Here is a 22167-nt window from a genome sequence, read left to right as displayed (position 1 = left end):
CTACAAGACTTGGCTTCAATTCCCTGCTTCACTACAGACTCTCTGAGTGACCTTGGGCAAGTCAATTAATCTTTCCGTGCCTCAGTTCTCCATCCTACCTCACTGGAGCGTGGTGAGGATAAAATAACTCCAAGACCGAGCCGCTCGAATACCCCCAGTAACGGGGGCCAGAGAATCTAGATAGTTTAACTCTGCTGTATTGAGATGTGTAATTTAAATGGCTAACATCAAGGATTTGGGTTTGTTTGGTTTTCCTCCCCCCCACAAGAAAGCCATTGATTCCTGTTTGAAAAATCACATTTAAATGCAGTGTGCTGTGTCTCTGCGGTTGTGATGGGTTGGGGGGGAAGGGGGGGGCGAAAAATTGCGATAGGTGACTGCGAGCATCTCCGAGCAAAAACAAACACAAACACAAAGTGTCTTTCTGCTGCTGCCATTCCTCCCAGCAAAGCTGTCCAGGGGCAGCTATCAGATGAAACTGACTAATAATACACCATCAGTCAGTCTCACCTCCTTCAGTGCATTTCAGTGAAGCAGGTTAAACTGAAATCTCGTCCCTGACGGAGGCAACCTGATCTTGCAGAAGATTCCCACATGGATGGGTAACCGGCTGGGGGAGGCATTCTCTTTTTTTTCCTGGTTCATTAAAAAAAAAAGACAACCCCTCCTCCTTCTCTGTTTCATTTTCTATAGCAGCCGGTCCTGCCGCCACCCTTCCCTGGGCTGTTACAATGGACTCTCCCAATGTTCAGTGTGTGTGTAGAAGGCTGCGATGCTAATGCTCGTTCTGGTACCCATGAGCTATTTCCTTCCTGTATCCCTGCCAGAGCATCCTTCATAATATCACGCGAGACAGATACTTAAAGGAGGGCTGTGGCAGAGCGGAGTATAGACCACAGGTAAGGAGGAAAACAAATGTCTTTGTAAAAACAAGGTGCTTTAATTAGTATAATTGGATACATAGTTGTTGATGTAGAAAGGTTTTTTTGGGTTTTTTCCCCCCTCCCCCTTTGGTGTGGCCATTTTGTCCTGAAAAACCTTGCCTCTAGGTTTTGTCTGTCTTTTTATTTGTGTATGAGTGTTAATAGCGTCCGGTCATCTCACTTGCCCCGGTTATTCCAGCTATCCTACAGCTTGGAATCTATGCAGATAGATCTTTGGTAGGTTGGGTGATGGGCATCTCATTGGAGGGATGGTTATTTATATCGATGAAACCCACGCGTCTTGAACAGGGGAAGAAATCTGTACCGGATTTGGGAGCGAGTGAATGTGTTGGAAAATGACCTTGGGGACTGTAGATTTAAAAACTCTCATTATCTATTGTCGCCATGGTTTTTGTTGGTCTATGAGGAGGTCTCTAAAAGAACGGGGGTTTCAAATGAAGCGAAATCACTTGTTAACTCAAGTCCCAACCCTTTCCAATCCAACCAAACAAATCGTCTTTGGCACATTTGGGATTTATAAGTGTGTGTTTAACTAAACCACTCTTTTAAACCCAGGAGTAAGTACTGTATTGATCAACAGCTCTGATCAAAGAAATGGCAAAAGGAAATGGGTTCAAAAATAAATAACCTTGTCTGGAAACTGCTGATAGTGTTTATTTGCTGAGATGCTCAGCTTAAATCTTGGTACAGATTTTAAATAGCAGCAATGTATTTATATGCGTAGGAGGGTATTTTGGGGGATTCCAACTTTGACGATGAAATGTCTGCTTGTAGATTCTCTTAACATCAAAACTAGCTCTGGGTTTAAACAGCTTCAATCCTTCATAAACTGCCTTGACACAGCTGCTAAGAATTATGGCTTAGATTATGGCTTTAAAAACCATCATTTCTACCAGGGAGGAGAAGAGCCTATGACCTTGTTCCGATAGATCTAATTACATCTAGATTTCCCCTTCTCCCTTGTCGAGTCCCTAAGTGTACAGCTGCGTCGCAGTAAATATAACTGCCTTGACATGGCTTTAGTGAATATCGAAAGGAAAAAAGGGACTGGTGAGGAGACTGGAGATGGTGTTAGCTGGGTGAGAATGACCTTGTCATAAAGAAGCGGGTCACATTGTTTTCTTCAAGGACGCTAATTTGTTTATTTAAAACTTAGCACCTTTCGTCCCTTCTCGTATTATTTGAGCCCGCATAAAGGAACTTGGATGGGGTTGTTCAGAGAGGGGGAATGGGCGTAGGAGGTAATTTGTGTTCGTTAAAAGCACATTGCGTCGTTCATTCAGAAATGAGCTGTTGCCAGCTCTTAGAATCATAGAATATCAGGGTTGGAAGCAGGGCAAACTCCAGGCATCAGCTTTCCAAGCAGGTGCTTGGAGCGGCATTCAAAATGGGGCGGCAATTCGGCGGCAGCCCCGCTGCTTTTCCGGCCGCCGCGGCTTTTGGGCAATTCGGCGGCGACTGCTTGGGGCGGCAAAATTGGTAGAGCCGCCCCCGGTTGGAAGGAACCTCAGGAGGTCATCTAGTCCAACCCCCTGCTCAAAGCAGGACCAATCCCCAGCTAAATCATCCTAGCCAAGGCTTTCTCAAGCTGGGCCTTAAAAACCTCTAAGGATGGAGATTCCACCACCTCCCTAGGTAACCCATTCCAGAGCTTCACCACCCTCCTAGTGAAATAGTTCTCCTAATATCCTACCTAGATCTCCCCCACTGCAACTTGAGACCATTGCTCCTTGTTCTGTCATCTGCCACCACTGAGAACAGCTGAATTCCATCCTCTTTGTAACCCCCCTTCAGGTAGTTGAAGGCTGCTGTCAAATCCCCCCTCATTCTTCTCTTCTGCAGATTTACATTTTTAATAGCTTTTTCGAGTCGGTTTGTGTGAACGTGATCTACCTGGGGTGTGCAGGGATACGTACAATGTGTACGGATGTGACTGTGGCTCGCACACAGAGAATGCAGAGTCAGCACTATCTATTTTTGACTCCCCAGTTTGCATTTAAATCCTGCCTTCTCTCTCACACTCACACACAATCTCTCAGAAGATGCATTATCCCAGCTGTCTGCTTTGTAGGTGCCTGATCCACACACGCACTGGCCCTGCTCTGCAAAATCCCACTGGCCTAGGTCAAGTAACAATTCATCCCCTGCCCTTTAGGTGAGTGAATTACATAGAATCATAGAATATCAGGGTTGGAAGGGACCTCAGGAGGTCATCTAGTCCAACCCCCTGCTCAAAGCAGGACCAATCCCCAACTAAATCATCCCAGCCAGGGCTTTGTCAAGCCTGATCTTAAAAATATCTAAGGAAGGAGATTCCACCACCTCCCTAGGTAACACTTTCCAGTGTTTCACCACCCTCCTAGTGAAAAAGTTTTCCCTAATATCCAACCTAAACCTCCCCCACTGCAACTTGGTTACCCTTGGTTTCTCCATCCTCCTTGGAAGGGTGGGCAAGTAGATTGCATGGCTGGATGTATAGGTGATGTGGTCAGGCTGCGCTGCTTGCTCCCACATCCAGGGGTGATGGGAGGTGCAGCCATTATTATTTTAGAAGGGCTAATTTTAACTTGAAATCATGCCCCCCCACTCTCTGACACACAGTACATAAATGGCCAGGTCTGTTTCATCCTGCTTGACTTACACTTTTATTCGTGCATTTTTTTCTCTCCCCTTTCCTCCCACCCCATCTCTCTCTCTCTCTCTCTCTCTCTCTCACACACACACACACACTGTTCTCAGGTGTGTTTGTGCTGCCGAAGATAAAAATAGTCTTTCTGGGGGAAGTGGCTGGCTGGCTGGCTGAGGGATGCGTTCCTGAATGTATCTTCCCTATTCCCTCCTGAGATCTCACCTTCAAACACATCCCGTGCCAGTGGAGCTGTACCCGTTCATGCCAAGTGGCCCAGGCTGGTTTCTTCATCCTGGCTTGGCTCCCGTTGGCATCAGCAGGAGGTAGGCATGTGTATTGGGCTGGAGTGTTTGACCACTGCTCTGGCAGTGGTTTGGTCAGGCCCTGAAGGGAAAGGAGAGTGGGGCAGTGGTTAGAACAGAGTCCTGGGAGTCTCTCTAGCTTTGCCATGATGCTGGGCAAGTCACGCCCTTCTGTGCCTCAGTTTCCTCTTCTGTAAAATGTGGACAGTGACCCCACCCTCACAAGGGCATTGCGGCCTGAATTCGTTGGTGATTGTAAAGTGTTATGAGCCCCTCAGAGGGAAGTGGCTGGACGGGGCAAAGAACTGCTGTGGCCGTTTCTGTAGCATGTCTCCTCCCACTGCCACCGGGTCCCTGCAATCACTCTGGTCCCAGCTTTGTCACTGGGGGTGATCTAAGCGTTTCCTTGGCTGCAGGGGGGATCCTCGGTGAAATCCGTTTGTACGCGTCTCCCTGTCAGATGCATCCCTGCCTAGCGACCCTCTGTAGGGGGCATTCTGCACCCCTCGCTTTCCAGTAGCCTCTGCCAGCAGGCCCTGCAGATCCAGTTACCAGCCTGCTCAGCTGTAGGAAACAAGCAGGCCTGCCAGTGAGACCTGGGGGAAGAGCCCGGCTTAGTTCTGTTCTCTGCAGTCCCTCACAAGCCTGACCTGCCAGCACTGCCCGAAGGGGAACATCATTTGCAATGAACGAGCTGAAGCTTGTGAAGATCTGGGCATTTGCTCGTCTTCCAACCTGCCCTGCCCCCTCCCCCCCCCCAGCAATTCGAGGCACAAACGCTCCGCTCTCTCTAGCTGCCGGCCTGGATTCTGCCGATATTCATTGCTCCTTCAACCCTTTCTGGAAACATCTCCCTGAAAGTGACTGTGAATTAGTATCCCGCCACACACTGGCCTGTCTGTCATCTCCGCAGGGGTCTCAGCACAGCAGGGCGGGATCTGGTCTTCCCGTCCTGCAAACATTTTTGGAGAGGTCGAAAAAAATGTCCCTTGCCAAATCAGGATGAAAAGTCCATCTTGAAAACTTGCGCAAACTGACAGCTTGCAAAAAAAAAAAAAAAAATCTGGCTTGGGTCAACTGCCACATTTTCATTTTGGTTTTGACCATTGTTAACCCCCTATGCTTTCGCGTTCATTTCAAAACAAAAAAGTTGTTTGTCCAGAAAACGGGAATTTTTCATGTAGAAAAGGTTGAAACTCCCCCCGCCCCGCCCCGCCCCCGCACACACACACACGCTGCCCCTTTCCAAACCGAAACGTTTCTGCTGGAAAAATTGGCATTTTGCTGACAACAACAAAGGACAAAAAATTAACTGGAAAATTCCCAGCCTGCTCTGGGTTTTTTGGGACTGGCAATGCAGTGGGTGCCCAGATGCATTTCAGAGCCCAGGTCAGGGGCGAGGCTGGGTCACCAGGCAGGGTGCTCTGCTAGAAGAACGAGATGGCGCTGCGACCCCTCTAGGAAAGGCTCTTTGCCAGCACCGCTCCCCCACTGCCTGTCTTATCCACCTGGTAAATGGCCTATATTTTTGCTTGGCTAGGGACAATTTTTATTGCCAACCAGGGCGAAAGGCAGGAGGGCCAGTAGCTGGGCTGGGATGCTTTTGGCTGCCTAAGCAGAGCCCTGCGTGGATACAAAATTGCGGATTGGATGTGGATGCCGAACATGGTTTGTGGATATCTGCAGATTTGCAGGGCTCTGTGCATAAGAGCGCACCTGCCCCCTGCGTTAGGTGGAGTGTGCAGTGCCTGAGGTTTAAAGACCCATCCTCTTATGCAGTTTGGTCTTCTGCATCCGGCTCTGAAGCTGCTGAGATCCCAGATCTGGGAGCCGCTCTCGACCCATCTCTGATGGTAACTGCCCCTCACTGGGGGGGTTGGGATGAAGCACCTGGAATGGCCATGTCCTTTTCCCTGTGTTAGTCAGCATGGGTGCAGCTTAGGCAGAACTGATCCTATCTAGGTTCGTATCCCATGCCCACCACCATGGTCTCTGGGTGCCACACACCCAGGTCTCCCAAGGCGGAGTTGGTGTAGATGCTGAGAGCTGGGGAGTAAGGTTGCCAGCCCTCCAGGACTATGTCCTGTGATGAAACCTCCAGGAATATGTCCAATCAAAATTGGCAACCTTAGTGGACGGTGAGCCCTCAGCAGCCCAGCTGCTGTGTCCGGACCAGTCAGTTTCATCCCTGAGCAGCGAAGGGAGCAGGGTATCGTGGGGACCTTTATTTAACTGTTTCCTCCATTGCCCTGCACCTCGGGCACCAGTGGAAGCTGGATGTGGGAACACGGCCGCTCTGACCTGGCGATGGCAGACACCCCTCGGCACTGGTATGAATGGATGCAGGGCAGCAGCCCAGTGTGGCTCCGTAAACTTACTCATACCTGGCCCGCAGTGGCAGCAGGGTTGAACCCAGGCCCTCTGGATTTAATGGCACGGTCCACTCCGGCCTGAGCTCAAAGGCCCCTCTCCAGTGTCTCAAGGCTGTAGCAGGCTCTTTGTGGCCCAGGCACCCACCAGAAGGGGACAGGTGGGCGAACCACGCAGTGGCCACAAAATGGTGCCAGGCCAGGCTGTGTGTTATGGGACAGCTGGGCTCAGTTGCTATGCATGCGGGTCACTGCTGGCAGGAGGTGTGTCCCGAGGGCTTGTTCATTTTGTCATGTTTCTGACAGAAAACCCCTCGCCCTCCCGCCAGCGCTCATGTTACTGCGCCTTATGGGGCAGCCCCTTCCACAGGCTGGAGGGGCTGGCGTGATCAGACCATGTGCTGGGGGATGGGCAAGGTGGGGTGACTTTCTCTGTCATGAGGGCAGGGAGTTCTATGGGGGACAGGACCGGGCAGGGGCAGGGAGCTGTGCCTGTGGATCCAGGGCTCCCAGGGCCATCTTCACAGCTGCCCCATGGCTCAGGGGCTTGGATAGCCCAGGAAGGTCTGTTCTCTCTAGGTTTGACACAACATGAGGGACAACTCACTGGCTGCCCCACTGAATCCATGGGAAGCTGGGTGCTGGGCAACCTGAGAGATGCTGCAAGCTGGCTGCATCACTCAGGGGAACACAGACCCCCGCACTCCCATAAGGCCACTGACTCACTGGCCAGTAGGACTAGGCAAGTCCCCTAAAGCAGCTACTGGCCACGCAATGTGGAAGGGTTAATGCAGCCGCAGGGTTTGGATTAGTTCTGTGACAAGCAGCCCTTCTTGTGAGCCCAGGGCCTCAAGGGCTCCAAGGTGGCAAAAGCACCATTAAGTCGTGAGCCGGGTTAGGGTCCGGTGAGTCTGTGATCTGTGTTTGCCCCAGGGGCTAGATGGCGATGGCAAAATGCCAGGCTTCCTTTGCTCTGGCTGGTCTCCTGCTCTGGCCCCCTTCTCCCAGAGACTTGGGTTTGTAACTGGGGATCGGCTTATGGGTTTGTTGGCCTTCGCGCCCCTCCTCGTGGATGTCTCTGTTTCCTATAGCATGACTGGCAGCTTCCTTTAGGAAAAGTGGTGGGATGGCAGGGAGCGGGGCCCTGCAGAGCAGGGTTGGGGTGCTCTGGCACAGCTGGGTGGGTGGGTGGATGGGCCTCCAGGTTGGGATTGAGGGGCAGCGGCAGAGCTGGGGAGCAGGAGGGGGCCCAGAGCTGGCCTGGCTGAGGGCTTGTGGGTTGGGATTTGGGGGGGGAGCCTAGGTGTGGAACATTAGAGGGGGCTGCGGGTTGGGACTGAGGAGCATTGCAGGGCTCTGCTGCTAGGGAGAGGCCCCTGTGATTCCCAGTATCCTTTAAGAAGCATAGGAAATGAATACCCAGAAATGTGCTTTTAAATGAGGTTCAGCTTGGGAAACAAAGCCAGGCCGGCCTCTTCTCTCTCTCCCCCCGGCCTCCGCCCCGTGCCAGCCTGCAACTGGGCCTGCGACCCCGCTGAGCGCTTCCTGCCATGCCCGGAACTGCTGCAAACCCGGGCCCAGCTGGGTGCATGTGGGGAGAACTAAAGACAATCCCCCCATGAGCATCAGTGGCGGCAGTCATGTCCGCATGAGTGAGATCAGCATCCGCCCAGAGTAGCGCTCTGAGCTGCAGATGTCCTGCCTCTTGAAGATGGTTGCCACCAACCATCTGCCCGTGTGTGGGTCTGGCGGGGCCGTTCTCCCACTGCAGAGTCCAGATCTGCCCCCCACCCCAGCCCCCGGCAGAGGAACGGACCAGAACTGAGCCGAGGGCAATGCCAGCTGGCCCTGGGGGAAGCTCCCTGCTAGGGAGAGCTGTTTGGCTGTGAATTCATGCTGCCAGGGTAGCGGTGCATGACTCCTTGGGGAACACAAGCACTGCCAGACTGGCTCCGACCCCAGGTCTGCCTAGCCCAGTGGCCGACAAAGGAAGGGGTAAGAACCCCACAGTAGCAGAGGTGGGATAATCTACCCTCCCAGCCCATGGGTCTCACCCTCATCTGGAATAGGTAACAGTGGGCTCCAGCCCTGAAGTGTGCGCTTCTCGAGAGGTCTGCGCAGCACCCAACAGGGCCCTGGTCTCAGGTGGTGGGGACCTCCAGGTACTGCTGGAATGCCCCTGATAATCCTCCCTCTCCCTCTCTCAACAGTATCTAGGGCACTTGCGGCTTGGATGAAAGATATTCCTCCAGGAGTGCTGCTTCTGCCCCCAGGGGAGTTTGGGGGCAGGGGCTGGTTCTGCCTGGCCTGGCGCTTCAACTGGCCCTGTCTCAGAGAGAGAGGCCCTCTCTGTGTTACTGGCTTTTTGGCGAGCTAGTATAGGTGTGTGGGGCGGGCTGTGGGCTGGCCAGGGCTTGGGGAGATGATCCCCTGGGCAGGGAGCTTTCATAGTACCAGAGGGTTAGTAGGGACTGCAAGGATTTGAAGACCGCTACCACGTCCCCCTCCTTAGAATCATAGAATCATAGAATCATAGAATATAAGGGTTGGAAGGGACCCCAGAAGGTCATCTAGTCCAACCCCCTGCTCGAAGCAGGACCAATTCCCAGTTAAATCATCCCAGCCAGGGCTTTGTCAAGCCTGACCTTAAAAACCTCTAAGGAAGGAGATTCTACCACCTCCCTAGGTAACGCATTCCAGTGTTTCACCACCCTCCTAGTGAAAAAGTTTTTCCTAATATCCAATCTAAACCTCCCCCACTGCAGCTTGAGACCATTACTCCTCGTCCTGTCATCTGCTACCATTGAGAACAGTCTAGAGCCATCCTCTTTGGAACCCCCCTTCAGGTAGTTGAAAGCAGCTATCAAATCCCCCCTCATTCTTCTCTTCTGCAGGCTAAACAATCCCAGCTCCCTCAGCCTCTCCTCATAAGTCATGTGTTCCAGACCCCTAATCATTTTTGTTGCCCTTCGCTGGACTCTCTCCAATTTATCCACATCCTTCTTGTAGTGTGGGGCCCAAAACTGGACACAGTACTCCAGATGAGGCCTCACCAAATTCGAATAGAGGGGAACGATCACGTCCCTCGATCTGCTCGCTATGCCCCTACTTATACATCCCAAAATGCCATTGGCCTTCTTGGCAACAAGGGCACACTGCTGACTCATATCCAGCTTCTCGTCCACTGTCACCCCTAGGTCCTTTTCCGCAGAACTGCTGCCTAGCCATTCGGTCCCTAGTCTGTAGCTGTGCATTGGGTTCTTCCGTCCTAAGTGCAGGACCCTGCACTTATCCTTATTGAACCTCATCAGATTTCTTTTGGCCCAATCCTCCAATTTGTCTAGGTCCTTCTGTATCCTATCCCTCCCCTCCAGCGTATCTACCACTCCTCCCAGTTTAGTATCATCCGCAAATTTGCTGAGAGTGCAATCCACACCATCCTCCAGATCATTAATGAAGATATTGAACAAAACCGGCCCCAGGACTGACCCTTGGGGCACTCCACTTGATACCGGCTGCCAACTAGACATGGAGCCATTGATCACTACCCGTTGAGCCCGACAATCTAGCCAGCTTTCTACCCACCTTATAGTGCATTCTTCCAGCCCATACTTCCTTAACTTGCTGACAAGAATACTGTGGGAGACCGTGTCAAAAGCTTTGCTAAAGTCAAGAAACAATACATCCACTGCTTTCTCTTCATCCACAGAACCAGTAATCTCATGATAGAAGGTGATTAGATTAGTCAGGCATGACCTTCCCTTGGTGAATCCATGCTGGCTGTTCCTGATCACTTTCCTCTCATGCAAGTGCTTCAGGATTGATTCTTTGAGGACCTGCTCCATGATTTTTCCAGGGACTGAGGTGAGGCTGACTGGCCTGTAGTTCCCAGGATCCTCCTTCTTCCCTTTTTTAAAGATTGGCACTACATTAGCCTTTTCCAGTCATCCGGGACTTCCCCCGTTCGCCACGAGTTTTCAAAGATAATGGCCAATGGCTCTGCAATCACAGCCGCCAATTCCTTCAGCACTCTCGGATGCAAGTCGTCCGGCCCCATGGACTTGTGCACGTCCAGCTTTTCTAAATAGTCCCTAACCACCTCTATCTCCACAGAGGGCTGGCCATCTCTTCCCCATTTTGTGATGCCCAGCGCAGCAGTCTGGGAGCTGACCTTGTTAGTGAAAACAGAGGCAAAAAAAGCATTGAGTACATTAGCTTTTTCCACATCCTCTGTCACTAGGTTGCCTCCCTCATTCAGTAAGGGGCCCACACTTTCCTTGGCTTTCTTCTTGTTGCCAACATACCTGAAGAAACCCTCCTTCATCTCCTCTTTTCCAAACTAAACATACCCAGTCCCTTCAGCCTTTGCTCCTTCAGCTCTGGCATTCCAGCCCCTGGACCACCTTGGTCGCTCACCTCTGGATCCTTCCCAGTTTCTCTACATCCTTTCTACACAGCGATGACCAGAATTGGATGCAGCCCTCCAGGACTTTCTCTGGTGCCTGCTGGGGCTGAACTGGCCGCCCCCGCTTCCCCGCAGCAGCCCCTTCCTGGTGAGGAGAGAGGGCGGCTGCGCATCCTTTAGGGCGCTGCAGGTGTCCCCTGGCAAACAGGCTGGGATCAAGGAGCCGCTGCTCCCTCGCCCGCCATGGTCTGGTGCCAGCAAGAAGCGGTGTAAATAGACACAGGGTGGGGTGGAAAACAGCCCCCTGGAGAAGGGACGTGGCTTGGCCAAGGTCAAACAGCAGGGCCCTGCTGAGTCTCAGGCCGGCGTGCTGCCCGCTAGGGAATCCTTCCTCCCCCATTAGCCATCCCTGCTGTCCATAGCCGGGTCCTTCCCCCACCCGCTGTCCCCTCCTCTCGATGGGGTGCTCTGTTGATGCTGCCTGTGGCACAGCTTTCCCACTCCTGTAGACATCCTGCTCTGAGGTGACGGCTCGCCAGACTGGCCTGGACAGCACCAAGCCCCACTCCGCTAGGCCCCTGGGCCAGCATGAGGCTGCGAGGGAGCAGGGGGCCAGTTGCCAAGCCCCTGCTTGGAGTCTACAAGCAGGAAACGGGAACTCTTGCCCAGAAGCCATTGACAGCCTTGTTATCTGTGTGTTATCTGGTGCTCTCCGGGCTGTCACCAGGGCTCATCTCCCCGCCCTGGCCAGGTCCCCGATCCCAATTGCGCGTCAGCCTCCCTTGTTGACGTTTTCCCTCCGACGTAGGACAGCAGGGAGTGAGGCCGGCCTGGCAGCAAATGCGCAGGCTTGAGAGGAGGGAAATCTGGGTTCAAGAAAAGGTTCTGCCCCCGACTGCCTGTGTGATGCTAGGCATGTCTCTTCATCTCGGTTCCCCCTCTGTACGATTCCTCCTCTGCCATGTGCGTGTGAGGCAGAAGAATAGAACCCAGGAGTCCAGAGTCCCTGGACCCCACTATTTCCATCATGGTCAAGGTACAGCGACTGGGTCATTTTCCCCTGCAGGCATTTCAGAATGCTCCAGCGTCAGCTTGCTAGGGCTTCCCTGCAGGGGCTGAGCTGGGGGGCGTGTGTTGCAAATCGGTTCTCATATACCTCTTGGCCATTCATGAACTATCCCAACCCCCTTCCCCTATGGCTATTGGGAAAGGAGGGTCCTCAGGCCAGCCTAGAAATGATTAAGCTTTGCTCTCTCTGGTCTGCCTGCCGTATCATTTATAATCGGCATATTAAAGTATACAGTGGCAGGTTTATTTCCCACTAGCTTCGGCTGGCACAGAGTTGTTGGCATCTCTATTATGGCCAATTGGTCTGTGATTTGTGTGTAATAGGGTCTTTGTGCCTTGCTGGGATGTTACCGTCCTTTTGCGAAATCCACTTCTTATTCCAATGCAGGGGATCTTCTTCAAGAGGCTTGTCTCGGAAGAATGTCCCAAAGCATCTCCCAAATGTATTGGCCAAGATTCTCACAAGTAGGTAGGGTGAGCTTGAGAGGATCACAGGTCTCTGACTAAGTCACATCTTCAAAGGAAATCAATGGGAATGGGGCGTCTAAATCCCTTTGGGGATCCGGGCCCTGGCTGGTTTTGTAAATCCCATCCTTAAATCCTTATTGAAGCTGCTAAATAAGTCTCCTGATGTTTCAAGTACGGAGTCACCCAGCAGCTCCTATCTGAGGCCAAATGGGGGCTCTTGGGTCCTCAGCACTTCTTAAAATCAGGCCCCTTATTTAGAGACTTAACTGGAGATCTAAGAGCCCAACTTTCACCACTGCTCTTTGAAAAGTTTCCTCCCCCTTAATAAGAAGGCTCAGCCCTGTTAAGCTCTGTCTCTTGAGCCCTGGAATGGCTGCTTAAGGGAAATTGCACTGTAAAATATTGATACGAGCCAGGGATATTGTTTGGGGGGAACCTTGATTATTTACCACTAAAAAAAAAAAATTGTCCTCAGAGTCCTGGTTGCCTGAACCCGGGAGCAACAAACAGCAGGCAATTTCCTTGCTCAGAAATTCCCATGTCTGCCACTCCAGCGAGCACTGTGCCCAAGCATCTCTCTCTCTCTGCTTCCTCCCAGGATCATGCTCACAACTGCTTCTCCTGCCTCTCTGCCTCCAACACACAAGGCCTTCAAAACTGATAACTTAGCCCTTGCACTTGCAGCTAGGGAATACCCCCCCACACCCCCCTTGCTCCCAAGCCCATCAAGCTCAGCTCTGACCTGCCTTGGGCAGTCCTTCCATTGTTTGTAGCTGTCTCGACTACATAAAGGGGCTTAACTGCTCCTTCCATTGATTCTGAAAGGGAGTTCTTGGAACAGCCATGGACTATGTCTGTGATTGTCAGCTGATGGCACCTTTGAGAATAACTATATATAAATAGTGAGATCTCTCATCCCAATATCAACCTATCTGAACCGTACTTGGCTTGGGAGAGTTTCTGGATAGCTTGGGGATGACCAGAGCTAGATATGGGGATTCTTATATAGACAATATTAATAATCAATTTCCATGCTGCCACAGGTCATCCCCAGCTATGACTCGGCTTTTCCAAGCTAAGCATGGTTGGGCTACATTGATCTTTGGATGGTAGATCTCCAAGCAGGACCCTGGTGGCATAGGAAGTGACACTGGTGATGCCGCAGGGGCGCTCTTCCCTTTGGTATGGAGTCAGTGGCTCAGCACGGTGCTAGGGAACTGTGCAGCTGGAGGGGCCACCTGTTTGATGCAGTGGGAGACCAAGATCCTGAGCTCTTGTGGGTGGCTAAAGCCCTGGTGATATGTTAGTGTTTATGAAGCTGACTTCTGGGGCCAGGAAGACAGGGCCTTTTACATTCTGCTGTCCTACGTCTCCACTTGCAGTTGTGGTCTCATAGCATTCTTCAATTCCTGTCTCAAACGTGTGCTATGCGGCTGTTAAACAGCCCCTGTGTCCCACCCCAGGGATGTCTGCATTTCCACAGCAGATGGTTTAGAGGCCAAGGCCATTTCATAGCGAAGCAATGGGGCTGAGTTAGCATTGGCCAAGCTCCTTCTGTTTCATGGACAGAAGGTGCTGGTTAAAAGCAAAATACCAGCCAGGCTTTTCAAAAGGAGCACCCAAACACACTGGCAAGACTTGACACCTAAGAGGGGCCTTGTTTTCAGAGGATGGGGGTCAGCACTGTCTGAAAATCCCTCTCTTCCATGGTGTCATAAATTGGACCTCCAAAATTACTAATGACTTGGAATCCTGGCTTGGAGAACATGGGGATCTTTTAAAAGTTATTTATCTGTAATACCGTAACACCTAGGAGTCCCAGCCATGGGCCAGGACCCCATGGTGCTAGGCGCTGTACATGTTCATTGCTATTAGGTGTATTATGGTAGCACCTAAAGCACCAGTCCTGGATCGGGTCCCTGTTATGTTTAGACATACGCACAGGAAAGTTAGATAAAAACCATGAATACTCTTGGTGGAAGGTTGCCCTGGGACATGACTTTATTACTTAAACTCCAGAATGGTAACACCCAGGGACCCAAAACCAGTGAGAGACAAAGCAGGCTGCTCCCTAAAGTGGAGCAGCACAACTCACCCCACCTTATTCTAAGCTGGCTCTCTGCAGAGCTGACTCTGACTGGACACTTCCTGGCTGAGCCCTCTAGCTTGCAAATTCAAATGATAGCTTGTGATTTTAACACAAATTCAATCTACCACAGAGCCCATGGTGTTAGGCTCTGTAAGGTGGGAAACTGAGGCATGAGTCCACTTAATTTAGGCTTAATCAATTTTCATCTTTATTTATACATTTTCAGACAATTGTCACTTATAGTTTCCGATCATATGTTTATGCCAGACAATAGAGAGAGAAAATGGAACAGGTGCGGACCCAAGTTCTGGGACGCTTTCCTATCCTTCCTGATGGCTGTCTCACTCTCTGGCCTCCAGGCTTTTCCTTCAGTCTCATTCCTTCCGTTTCCGGTCTGGTATTTCTCTGACTTGGGCCCTCTTTCACTTGGTTCTTCTACATTTCCACGTTAGAGTCGTTAGCTTTCCTGCAGCCACCGTTATTTAACATCACACATACCCAGTTCTCCATCGACCCACGTTTTCATGATTTGTTTTTCCATCCTCCCGTCTATGCTGTCTGTAGCAGTGTGGCTGTTTATTGTGCCCGGGGGAGTGTTTGAAAGGGTTTTACTCTTGTTAGTCCCCTCTGGCAGACCCCAGAAGTACTCCACATAGCCTTGTCAACTGCTGGAAATGGTCCACCTTGATTATCACTACAAAAGGTGTTGTTTTTTTTCTCTCCTGCTGGTAATAGCTCACCTTACCTGATAACTCTCACTACAGTGTGTATGGTAACACCCATTGTTTCATGTTCTCTGTGTATATAAAATCACCCTACTGTATTTTCCACTGCATGCATCCGATGAAGTGAGCTGTAGCTCACAAAAGCTTATGCTCAAATAAATTTGTTAGTCTCTAAAGGTGCCACAAGTACTCATAGAATCATAGAATATCAGGGTTGGAAGGGACCTCAGGAGGTCATCTAGTCCAACCCCCTGCCCAAAGCAGGACCAATCCCCAATTAAATCATCCCAGCCAGATTTTGTCAAGCCTGACCTTAAAAACTTCTAAGGAAGGAGATTCTACCACCTCCCTAGGTAACGCATTCCAGTGTTTCACCACCCTCCTAGTGAAAAAGTTTTTCCTAATATCCAACCTAAACCTCCCCCACTGCAACTTGAGACCATTACTCCTTGTCCTGTCCTCTTCTACCACTGAGAATAGTCTAGACCATCCTCTCTGGAACCACATCTCAGGTAGTTGAAAGCAGCTATCAAATCCCCCCTCATTCTTCTCTTCTGCAGACTAAACAATCCCAGCTCCCTCAGCCTCTCCTCATAAGTCATGTGTTCCAGACCCCTAATCATTTTTGTTACCCTTCGCTGGACTCTCTCCAGTTTATCCACATCCTTCTTGTAGTGTGGGGCCCAAAACTGGACACAGTACTCCAGATGAGGCCTCACCAATGTCGAATAGAGGGGAACGATCACATCCCTCGATCTGCTGGCTATGCCCCTACTTATACATCCCAAAATGCCATTGGCCTTCTTGGCAACAAGGGCACACTGTTGACTCATATCTAGCTTCTCGTCCACTGTCACCCCTAGGTCCTTTTCCGCAGAACTGCTGCCAAGCCATTCGGTCCCGAGTCTGTAGCAGTGCATGGGATTCTTCCATCCTAAGTGCAGGACCCTGCACTTATCCTTATTGAACCTCATCAGATTTCTTTTGGCCCAATCCTCCAATTTGTCTAGGTCCCTCTGTATCCTATCCCTGCCCTCCAACGTATCTACCACTCCTCCCAGTTTAGTATCATCCGCAAATTTGCTGAGAGTGCAATCCACACCATCCTCCAGATCATTTATGAAGATATTGAACAAAACCAGCCCCAGGACCGACCCTTGGGGCACTCCACTTGATACCGGCTGCCAACTAGACATGGAGCCATTGATCACTACCCGTTGAGCCCGACAATCTAGCCAGCTTTCTACCCACCTTATAGTCCATTCATCCAGCCCGTACTTCCTTAACTTGCTGACAAGAATACTGTGGGAGACCGTGTCGAAAGCTTTGCTAAAGTCAAGAAACAACACATCCACTGCTTTCCCCTCATCCACAGAGCCAGTAATCTCATCATACTCCTTTTCTTTCTGCGGATACAGACTAACACGGCTGCTACTCTGAAATCTATAGCCTGTGTTGTGACTCACAGCACCCCTGACTCAGGCTGGCTTAATGGCAAATAAAGTTCATGCAAAGCTCAGAGTCCTTAACTGCAAAATAATCCAAACCAGTCATCAAGGAAGCCCCCAATCGTAAGCTCCACCTGCTTCTGCCAGCTCTCTCTGGCTGGAGCCCTTTGGCCCTGCTTCCAAGTTAGTGTTTGTGTGTTCGTTGGTTTGTTCGCTCTTCCTTTCTCTCTCTCTCACCCAGATACACCCCTGCCCCTTCCTCCTGCCTTTTACATTGGACCACCTGGTTCCCCTCAGGTGGGCCCCATCTTGTAATCAGGGTTGGTTTAGCCCCAAGCTCTCCAGCCTCTGGGCAAGGCACCCTGTTAGTTATTCGAAAGTAAACCACGGACATTCCATCAATATCAAACGAACGCATCCTCCTCCTTCTTTACCATTCAGCAATTGGCCTCATGTCTTGGTATCATCGTCCGCTCTGCCTGGGTCATCCTCAGTTATTCATTGTCATCTTGCTTTTTAGCTACTGCTTCTCACTGTGGTGCCAACAGGAGAGCTCTCGCCCCTCGGCTTAGAGCGTCTTCCTCAAAGTGCTACAGCGGAGCAGCTGCCCTGTCAGCGTATTTTAATCATTTTCCAAATGTGGGTTTTCAGGGGACCTCTGCCAACGTCTCGCATCCTGCTTGGCAAACCACTGAAAAACCTTGTCTGTAATTTTGCCTGTTGCGTTTTTGAGGTCCTTCATTCGACGTTAGGGGCTAGGTATTGAATTGTTCCCCAGCCACGTGGTATTGAATTGAATTGTTCCCCAGCCACGCAGTACAGCCAGCAGCCTCCTCCGCTGGGAACTGGCTCTTGAGAGAGGGAGCACGGATGCCCTTTCCTGCCTGATAACGCCCCCCTCTGTGTTTGTTACCCTCCCAGGACCGTCTCCATCTACTGCCACCCAAGGGAGAATCGCCCAATCGACCTGCCTGGCTGCTCCGGCGTCTCAAGCCTGGATTAAGCGAATGGGTCGCGGTTCAGTGACCTCGATTGGCCGCCGTTGGAAAGCTGCGTCCTCCTTGCCCGCCAAAGATTCCCACCGCTGCCCCCTGGCCTGAGGAGACGGGGAGGGGCCCTGCGTGCTCATCCAGGAAGACCTGCCCTCCACCCCCCGCCCCTCGTCAAAGGCGGTTCCCATCCTCTTCTTCCTCACGCCTGTGAGATCTGAAGGTGGGGCGTCGGCCAGGGCAGAGCCATGGATGAGGGGTTCAGGGACCGCACGGCCTTCATCCGAGGGGCAAAGGACATTGCCAAGGAGGTGAAGAAGCATGCCACCAAGAAGATGGGCAAGGGCGTGGATCGCATGCAGGATGAATACACCAAGCGCTCCTACTCCCGCTTCGAGGAGGATGAGGAGGATGAGGATTACCAGCCCCAGGATGGCTACTACCGCGGCGAGTCGGCCAACGACGAGGAAGGGGCCTCCAGCGATGCCACCGAAGGGCATGATGAGGATGACGAGATCTACGAGGGCGAGTACCAGGGCATCCCCCGAAATGAGTCCCTGAAGGCCGGGGACCACCTGGCCGACAACCAGCAGGTGGTGAGCGAGTTCAGAGACTTCGAGGACTTGGAAGGGGACAAGAAGAAGGACAAGGAGGAGCTGGCCCAGCAGTATGAGCTCATCCTGCAGGAGTGCGGCCACGGGCGCTTCCAGTGGACGCTCTACTTTGTGCTGGGGCTGGCCCTCATGGCCGATGGCGTGGAGGTCTTCGTGGTGGGCTTTGTCCTCCCTAGCGCCGAGAAGGACATGTGCTTGTCAGACTCCAACAAAGGCATGCTGGGTAAGTCCTTGGGATGCCAGGAGGGCGGGGGGATGCTGACCCTCAAAGGGGAAAGAGGCATTCTGGGGGATCGTGTTCCCGGAGGGAGCCTAGCCACTATAGGCCCGAAGCAGTGCATGCTGGGAAGGGAGGCAGAGAGATATAGGCACTCCCTTTGGCTCAGTGTGGAGAGGGGTCCTCGTGACTGAAAGTTAGTTTGGCATCCCCACCCCTCTTGGTGTCCTGCTCCCAAATGCACGTGGGAGTGCTCTGCTGTGGAGAGCTGTGTGAAGTCATTTTGAGTGCACAGCACTCTCAAGGTTAGCGCATTGCCGGTTCAAGCCAATGTTTTGGGGAGCCCCCCTGGCTACAAAGCCTTTCAGTTGGGTCTGCCCACCACCACCACCACCACCTGCAAGGCTCAGGATTCCGTGTGCAGAGAGCCCCCTCACTGTCCCAAGCTCCTATGAGATTAGAGTAATTGGTGTGTGCAGTGGGATAGCGGATGGGGTTTTGCAGAAGCCCCGAGTTGCACTTCCACCAAAATGGGGAGGACGCTGGCTCCGAGTGTGAATTCAGATTATTCTCCCTTCTGGGCTCTCGACTGGTGTGCTGCAGCTCTGTACCATGCTGTTGGGGGCAAAAGTGGTAAAAGTGGCTCCCAGCCCCAGGCAGACCCCTGTTGGTTTAATAGCACAGGTTGAACCCACCGTGCACACAGGGCATGGCCAGAATGGGATCCGGGCCCCGATTAGCCAGGCATGTCTGCAATTTGTGTTTTTCTTTTGGCCCATGGCTGCAGGCCACCTTGGAAAGCTGGGAGAGGCTCAAGCAGCTTTCTCTGCCTCTCCCCTAGCACATGGCAACTGGGGTTTCTGCCCTGGCTGTGCTGTGTGAACCCAGGGTAGTCTTTCTCCACAAGGGTCCTACAAATTGCTTTCCCAGTGGGTGCATTGTACCCTCCTCCCGCCCCTCCAATGGGGGTTTTCATTTTTGGCTCACGTTATTTCTGCAGCAGCTAATGAGCTGCTGTGTGTGTGTGTGTCTGAGGCATGCCACTGCTCTCTGGCAGATGGAATCGGATCTCCCAAGCTCTGTCTCATAGCCCCTGTACTGCTAACAGCGGACGGGGGTTCTAAAGAGGCAGGGACTTGGTTTTTGGGGTGAGAGGTTGAGTTCTATCTGCCCTGTGCCTTATTGAAATCCACCAAGTCCTTGGTAGTCCTGGATTTGGTTTGTCATGGCTCTTCACCTCTTTGCAGGAGAATCTCAAAGTGTCTTGCAGGTCAGGCCCTGTGGTCCATCCCCTAAGGCTGGTCAATATCCTTCCCCTGGGAAGCAGCAAAGTGAAATGACTTGGGTCTCGCATACAGTTAGAGAGCTGGGAATAGGACATAGGGGTCCTGACTCCCACAGGCTGCTGCTCTAATCAGTAGACCTCGCACTCCTCCCAGAATTGGGATTGGAACCCAGGAGTCCTGACTCTCAGCCCCTCCCTCGGCTTTGAGACATGCCCACTCTGTCCTGAGTCCGTTGTGTGTCCCTGACTGTCCGTCCTGGTGGCTAAAGGCCAGCAGCTCTCCTCCCAACCCCTGCACGGCCATGAAGATAGGGTCTCGGGAACTAGCTGTCTGGCACCTGGCTCTCTCCTGAGTGTGTCCCTGCGGGCTTTGATTCCTGCTGAGTCAGTGTTGGTGCCCGCGTGATGGGAGCCTGGTGGGAAAGGCCAGTGCAGCTGGGAGATGCAGGCCCAAGGAAGCTGTGAGGGGCGGCAGGGGAGGGAGAGGACGGACCAATATCGATAACTTGTAGATTTGGTCCAGCTTCGGAGGAACCGGCACACCCCCCCCCCCCGCCACCTAGAGTGTCTGCTGCCTGAGGTGGGAGAGCCTCCTCCGTGGCCCACAGGCCTTCCTCGCCACGCAGCCTGAGGAGTGAACGTCCCAGACAGAGCCAACAGCCCACCCCGACCCTCTGACACTGGCAGTGTGGCTGGGGAGCCTTGAGGGGTGGGGGCTACCTGTGTCCTGCTGCCACATCTCTGGCTAACTAGAGCATTGGAGTCTGGAGGGGCTTTCAGTCCACAGCTGAATCCGCTGCAAGATTCTTGGCTAGCAGCCCCCGGCTCCAAGACCAGACATGCAAGACATGCCCGGGCCAGGGAGGATGCACTGGCTTCCCCTTGGAGGCAGTGTCCCCTATCGGGTAGAGACGGCATGCCCCAGCTGTGTGGGGGAAGGGGGTGCAGCTCCTGAGGCCCCCCCCAGGAGGCTGTTTCAGGGGACGCCCTCCCCCCCCCCCCCCCCCCCCGAGCTGGGTATGACAGTATCCCTGCCTGGGCCAGGCCTTTGCGTTTGGGTTGTATGGAGGTGGCTAGCGGCTCTTTTGGGCCATTGATTTTCTCTTCAGCCCAGACTGAGATCCCAGATCTCCCTCCATGTCCGTGTCTTTGGAGGGGTGAGAGGGCTCCGTCCCCGGTTAGTGCAGCCACGCTTGCTGCTGTCAGAGTTGCACCCCGGTCGCCACCTCCTCTGGGGGATGGGGTGTTGCCTTCCCAGAGCAGGCAGGCAGGGATACGTGGCAGGCAGCTCTGCCGTAACCTAGGAGCCAGGAGAGGAAGCCCCTTGCCCCCTAGGGAAGGGTTCTGGGTAGGTCCCTGGGGGACTAAGGCTGCGCTGTCCCTCCAGAATAAGCCTCCCCAGGAGATGGGTCTGTATCGTTATCCCTGCTTTACACATGGGGAAACTGAGGCAGATATTGAGGTGGCGACTTGCCCTAGGTCACCTAGCAAATTGGTGAAGGAGCTGGGAGTAGAAGCCAGGAATCCTGACACTCAGTCCTCTGCGGAAACCACTTGCCCCTACTCCCCTTCTAGAGCTTGGACCAGAACCCCAGGGCCAACTGTCTGCAGCACAGTAGTTGAAGGAGCAATGGGACCTGTGCGGGCAGGGCTCTGCCTGACCCTCGCCACCATAGTGTATCCGTGCCTCAGTCATGAAAGGACTGGTCCTCCCAACCCCCTGTGAGCCATAGTTACAGGTGGGGAAACTGAGGCACAGAGCAGCAAGTGACTTGCTTAAAGTCACGCAGCAAGTTACTGGCAGAACCGGGACTTGAATGCGGGCCTCTTGAGGGTTAGGGCTGGAGCCCTAACCAGTAGGCCGGCCTTCCTCTCGAGCAGCTCTGCTGCCTGATATGCTGTCCTTTGCTGCCTCCCAGATTCCTTTATGCTGGCCCTGGCTACAAGGAAGGCTCCTGGCTTGGGAGGGAGGGGGCAGCCCGGGGTGGGAGATCCTGTTCCATACAGGCCTGGTCAGTAGCTGCCTCTCCCTAGTGAGGGGCAGAGTGCTGGCCAAAGGATCGAGCGCTGTTGGGTTGGTGTGACGGCTGGAAACAGCAGAGCTTTAAATGAAGTATTGCTTCCCCCCCCCCCCCCCCGGAGTGTTACAGCTGGTGAAGCAGAGCATGGGCTGGAGCCCAGGGAGCCAGGGGCGAGGGAGTTCTCGTGCCTTTAAGTCTAGGTTCAATAACTGGGGAAGGGTTCATCCCCCTCGCTTCCTTCGAGGGCGGGCTGTGAGAGGGAGAGTGGTCTAGTGGGGAGAGCAGGAAGGGACCAGGAACCCCAGGACTCCTGGGTTCTAGTCGCCGCTCTGGGAGGGCAGTGGGGTCTAGTGGTTAGAGTCAGGGGCCTGGGTGCCCCTCAATCCCAACCTGCAGCCCCCTGCTGTTCCAGCCCCGGGCTTCCCCCAGACTCCCCGGCTCAGCCCATGTCTTTCCATCCCAACCCCATGTAGGATAAATCCCCGGTGGACTGTGAGGTGCACCCAGATCAATACCCTGATGCCCTAGCCTTGTCCTGCGAGGGATGAGAGTGGACTTCAGTCTTTATGGCCCTTTTTTTGTTTTTCTTTTCTG

General features: G+C 52.9%; 1 protein-coding gene across 1 annotated transcript in view; it reads left to right on the top strand.

The window, feature by feature from the left end:
* The first annotated feature begins 678 nt into the window (after positions 1 to 678).
* Positions 679 to 22167, top strand: part of SV2A (synaptic vesicle glycoprotein 2A) — a 57274-nt gene continuing 35785 nt past the window's right edge. Inside the window, exons 1-2 of the mRNA XM_048828082.2 lie at positions 679 to 899; positions 17369 to 18273. Coding sequence (XP_048684039.1) covers positions 17685 to 18273 — 589 coding nt within the window. The 5' untranslated portion in view covers positions 679 to 899; positions 17369 to 17684. The remainder of the gene's footprint in view (positions 900 to 17368; positions 18274 to 22167) is intronic.

Source organism: Caretta caretta, chromosome 24, assembly GCF_965140235.1.
Source record: "Caretta caretta isolate rCarCar2 chromosome 24, rCarCar1.hap1, whole genome shotgun sequence".
Classification (NCBI taxonomy): Eukaryota; Metazoa; Chordata; order Testudines; family Cheloniidae; genus Caretta; species Caretta caretta.
Note: the sequence above shows the minus strand (reverse complement) of the source record. Positions and strands in the feature narration are given on the sequence as shown.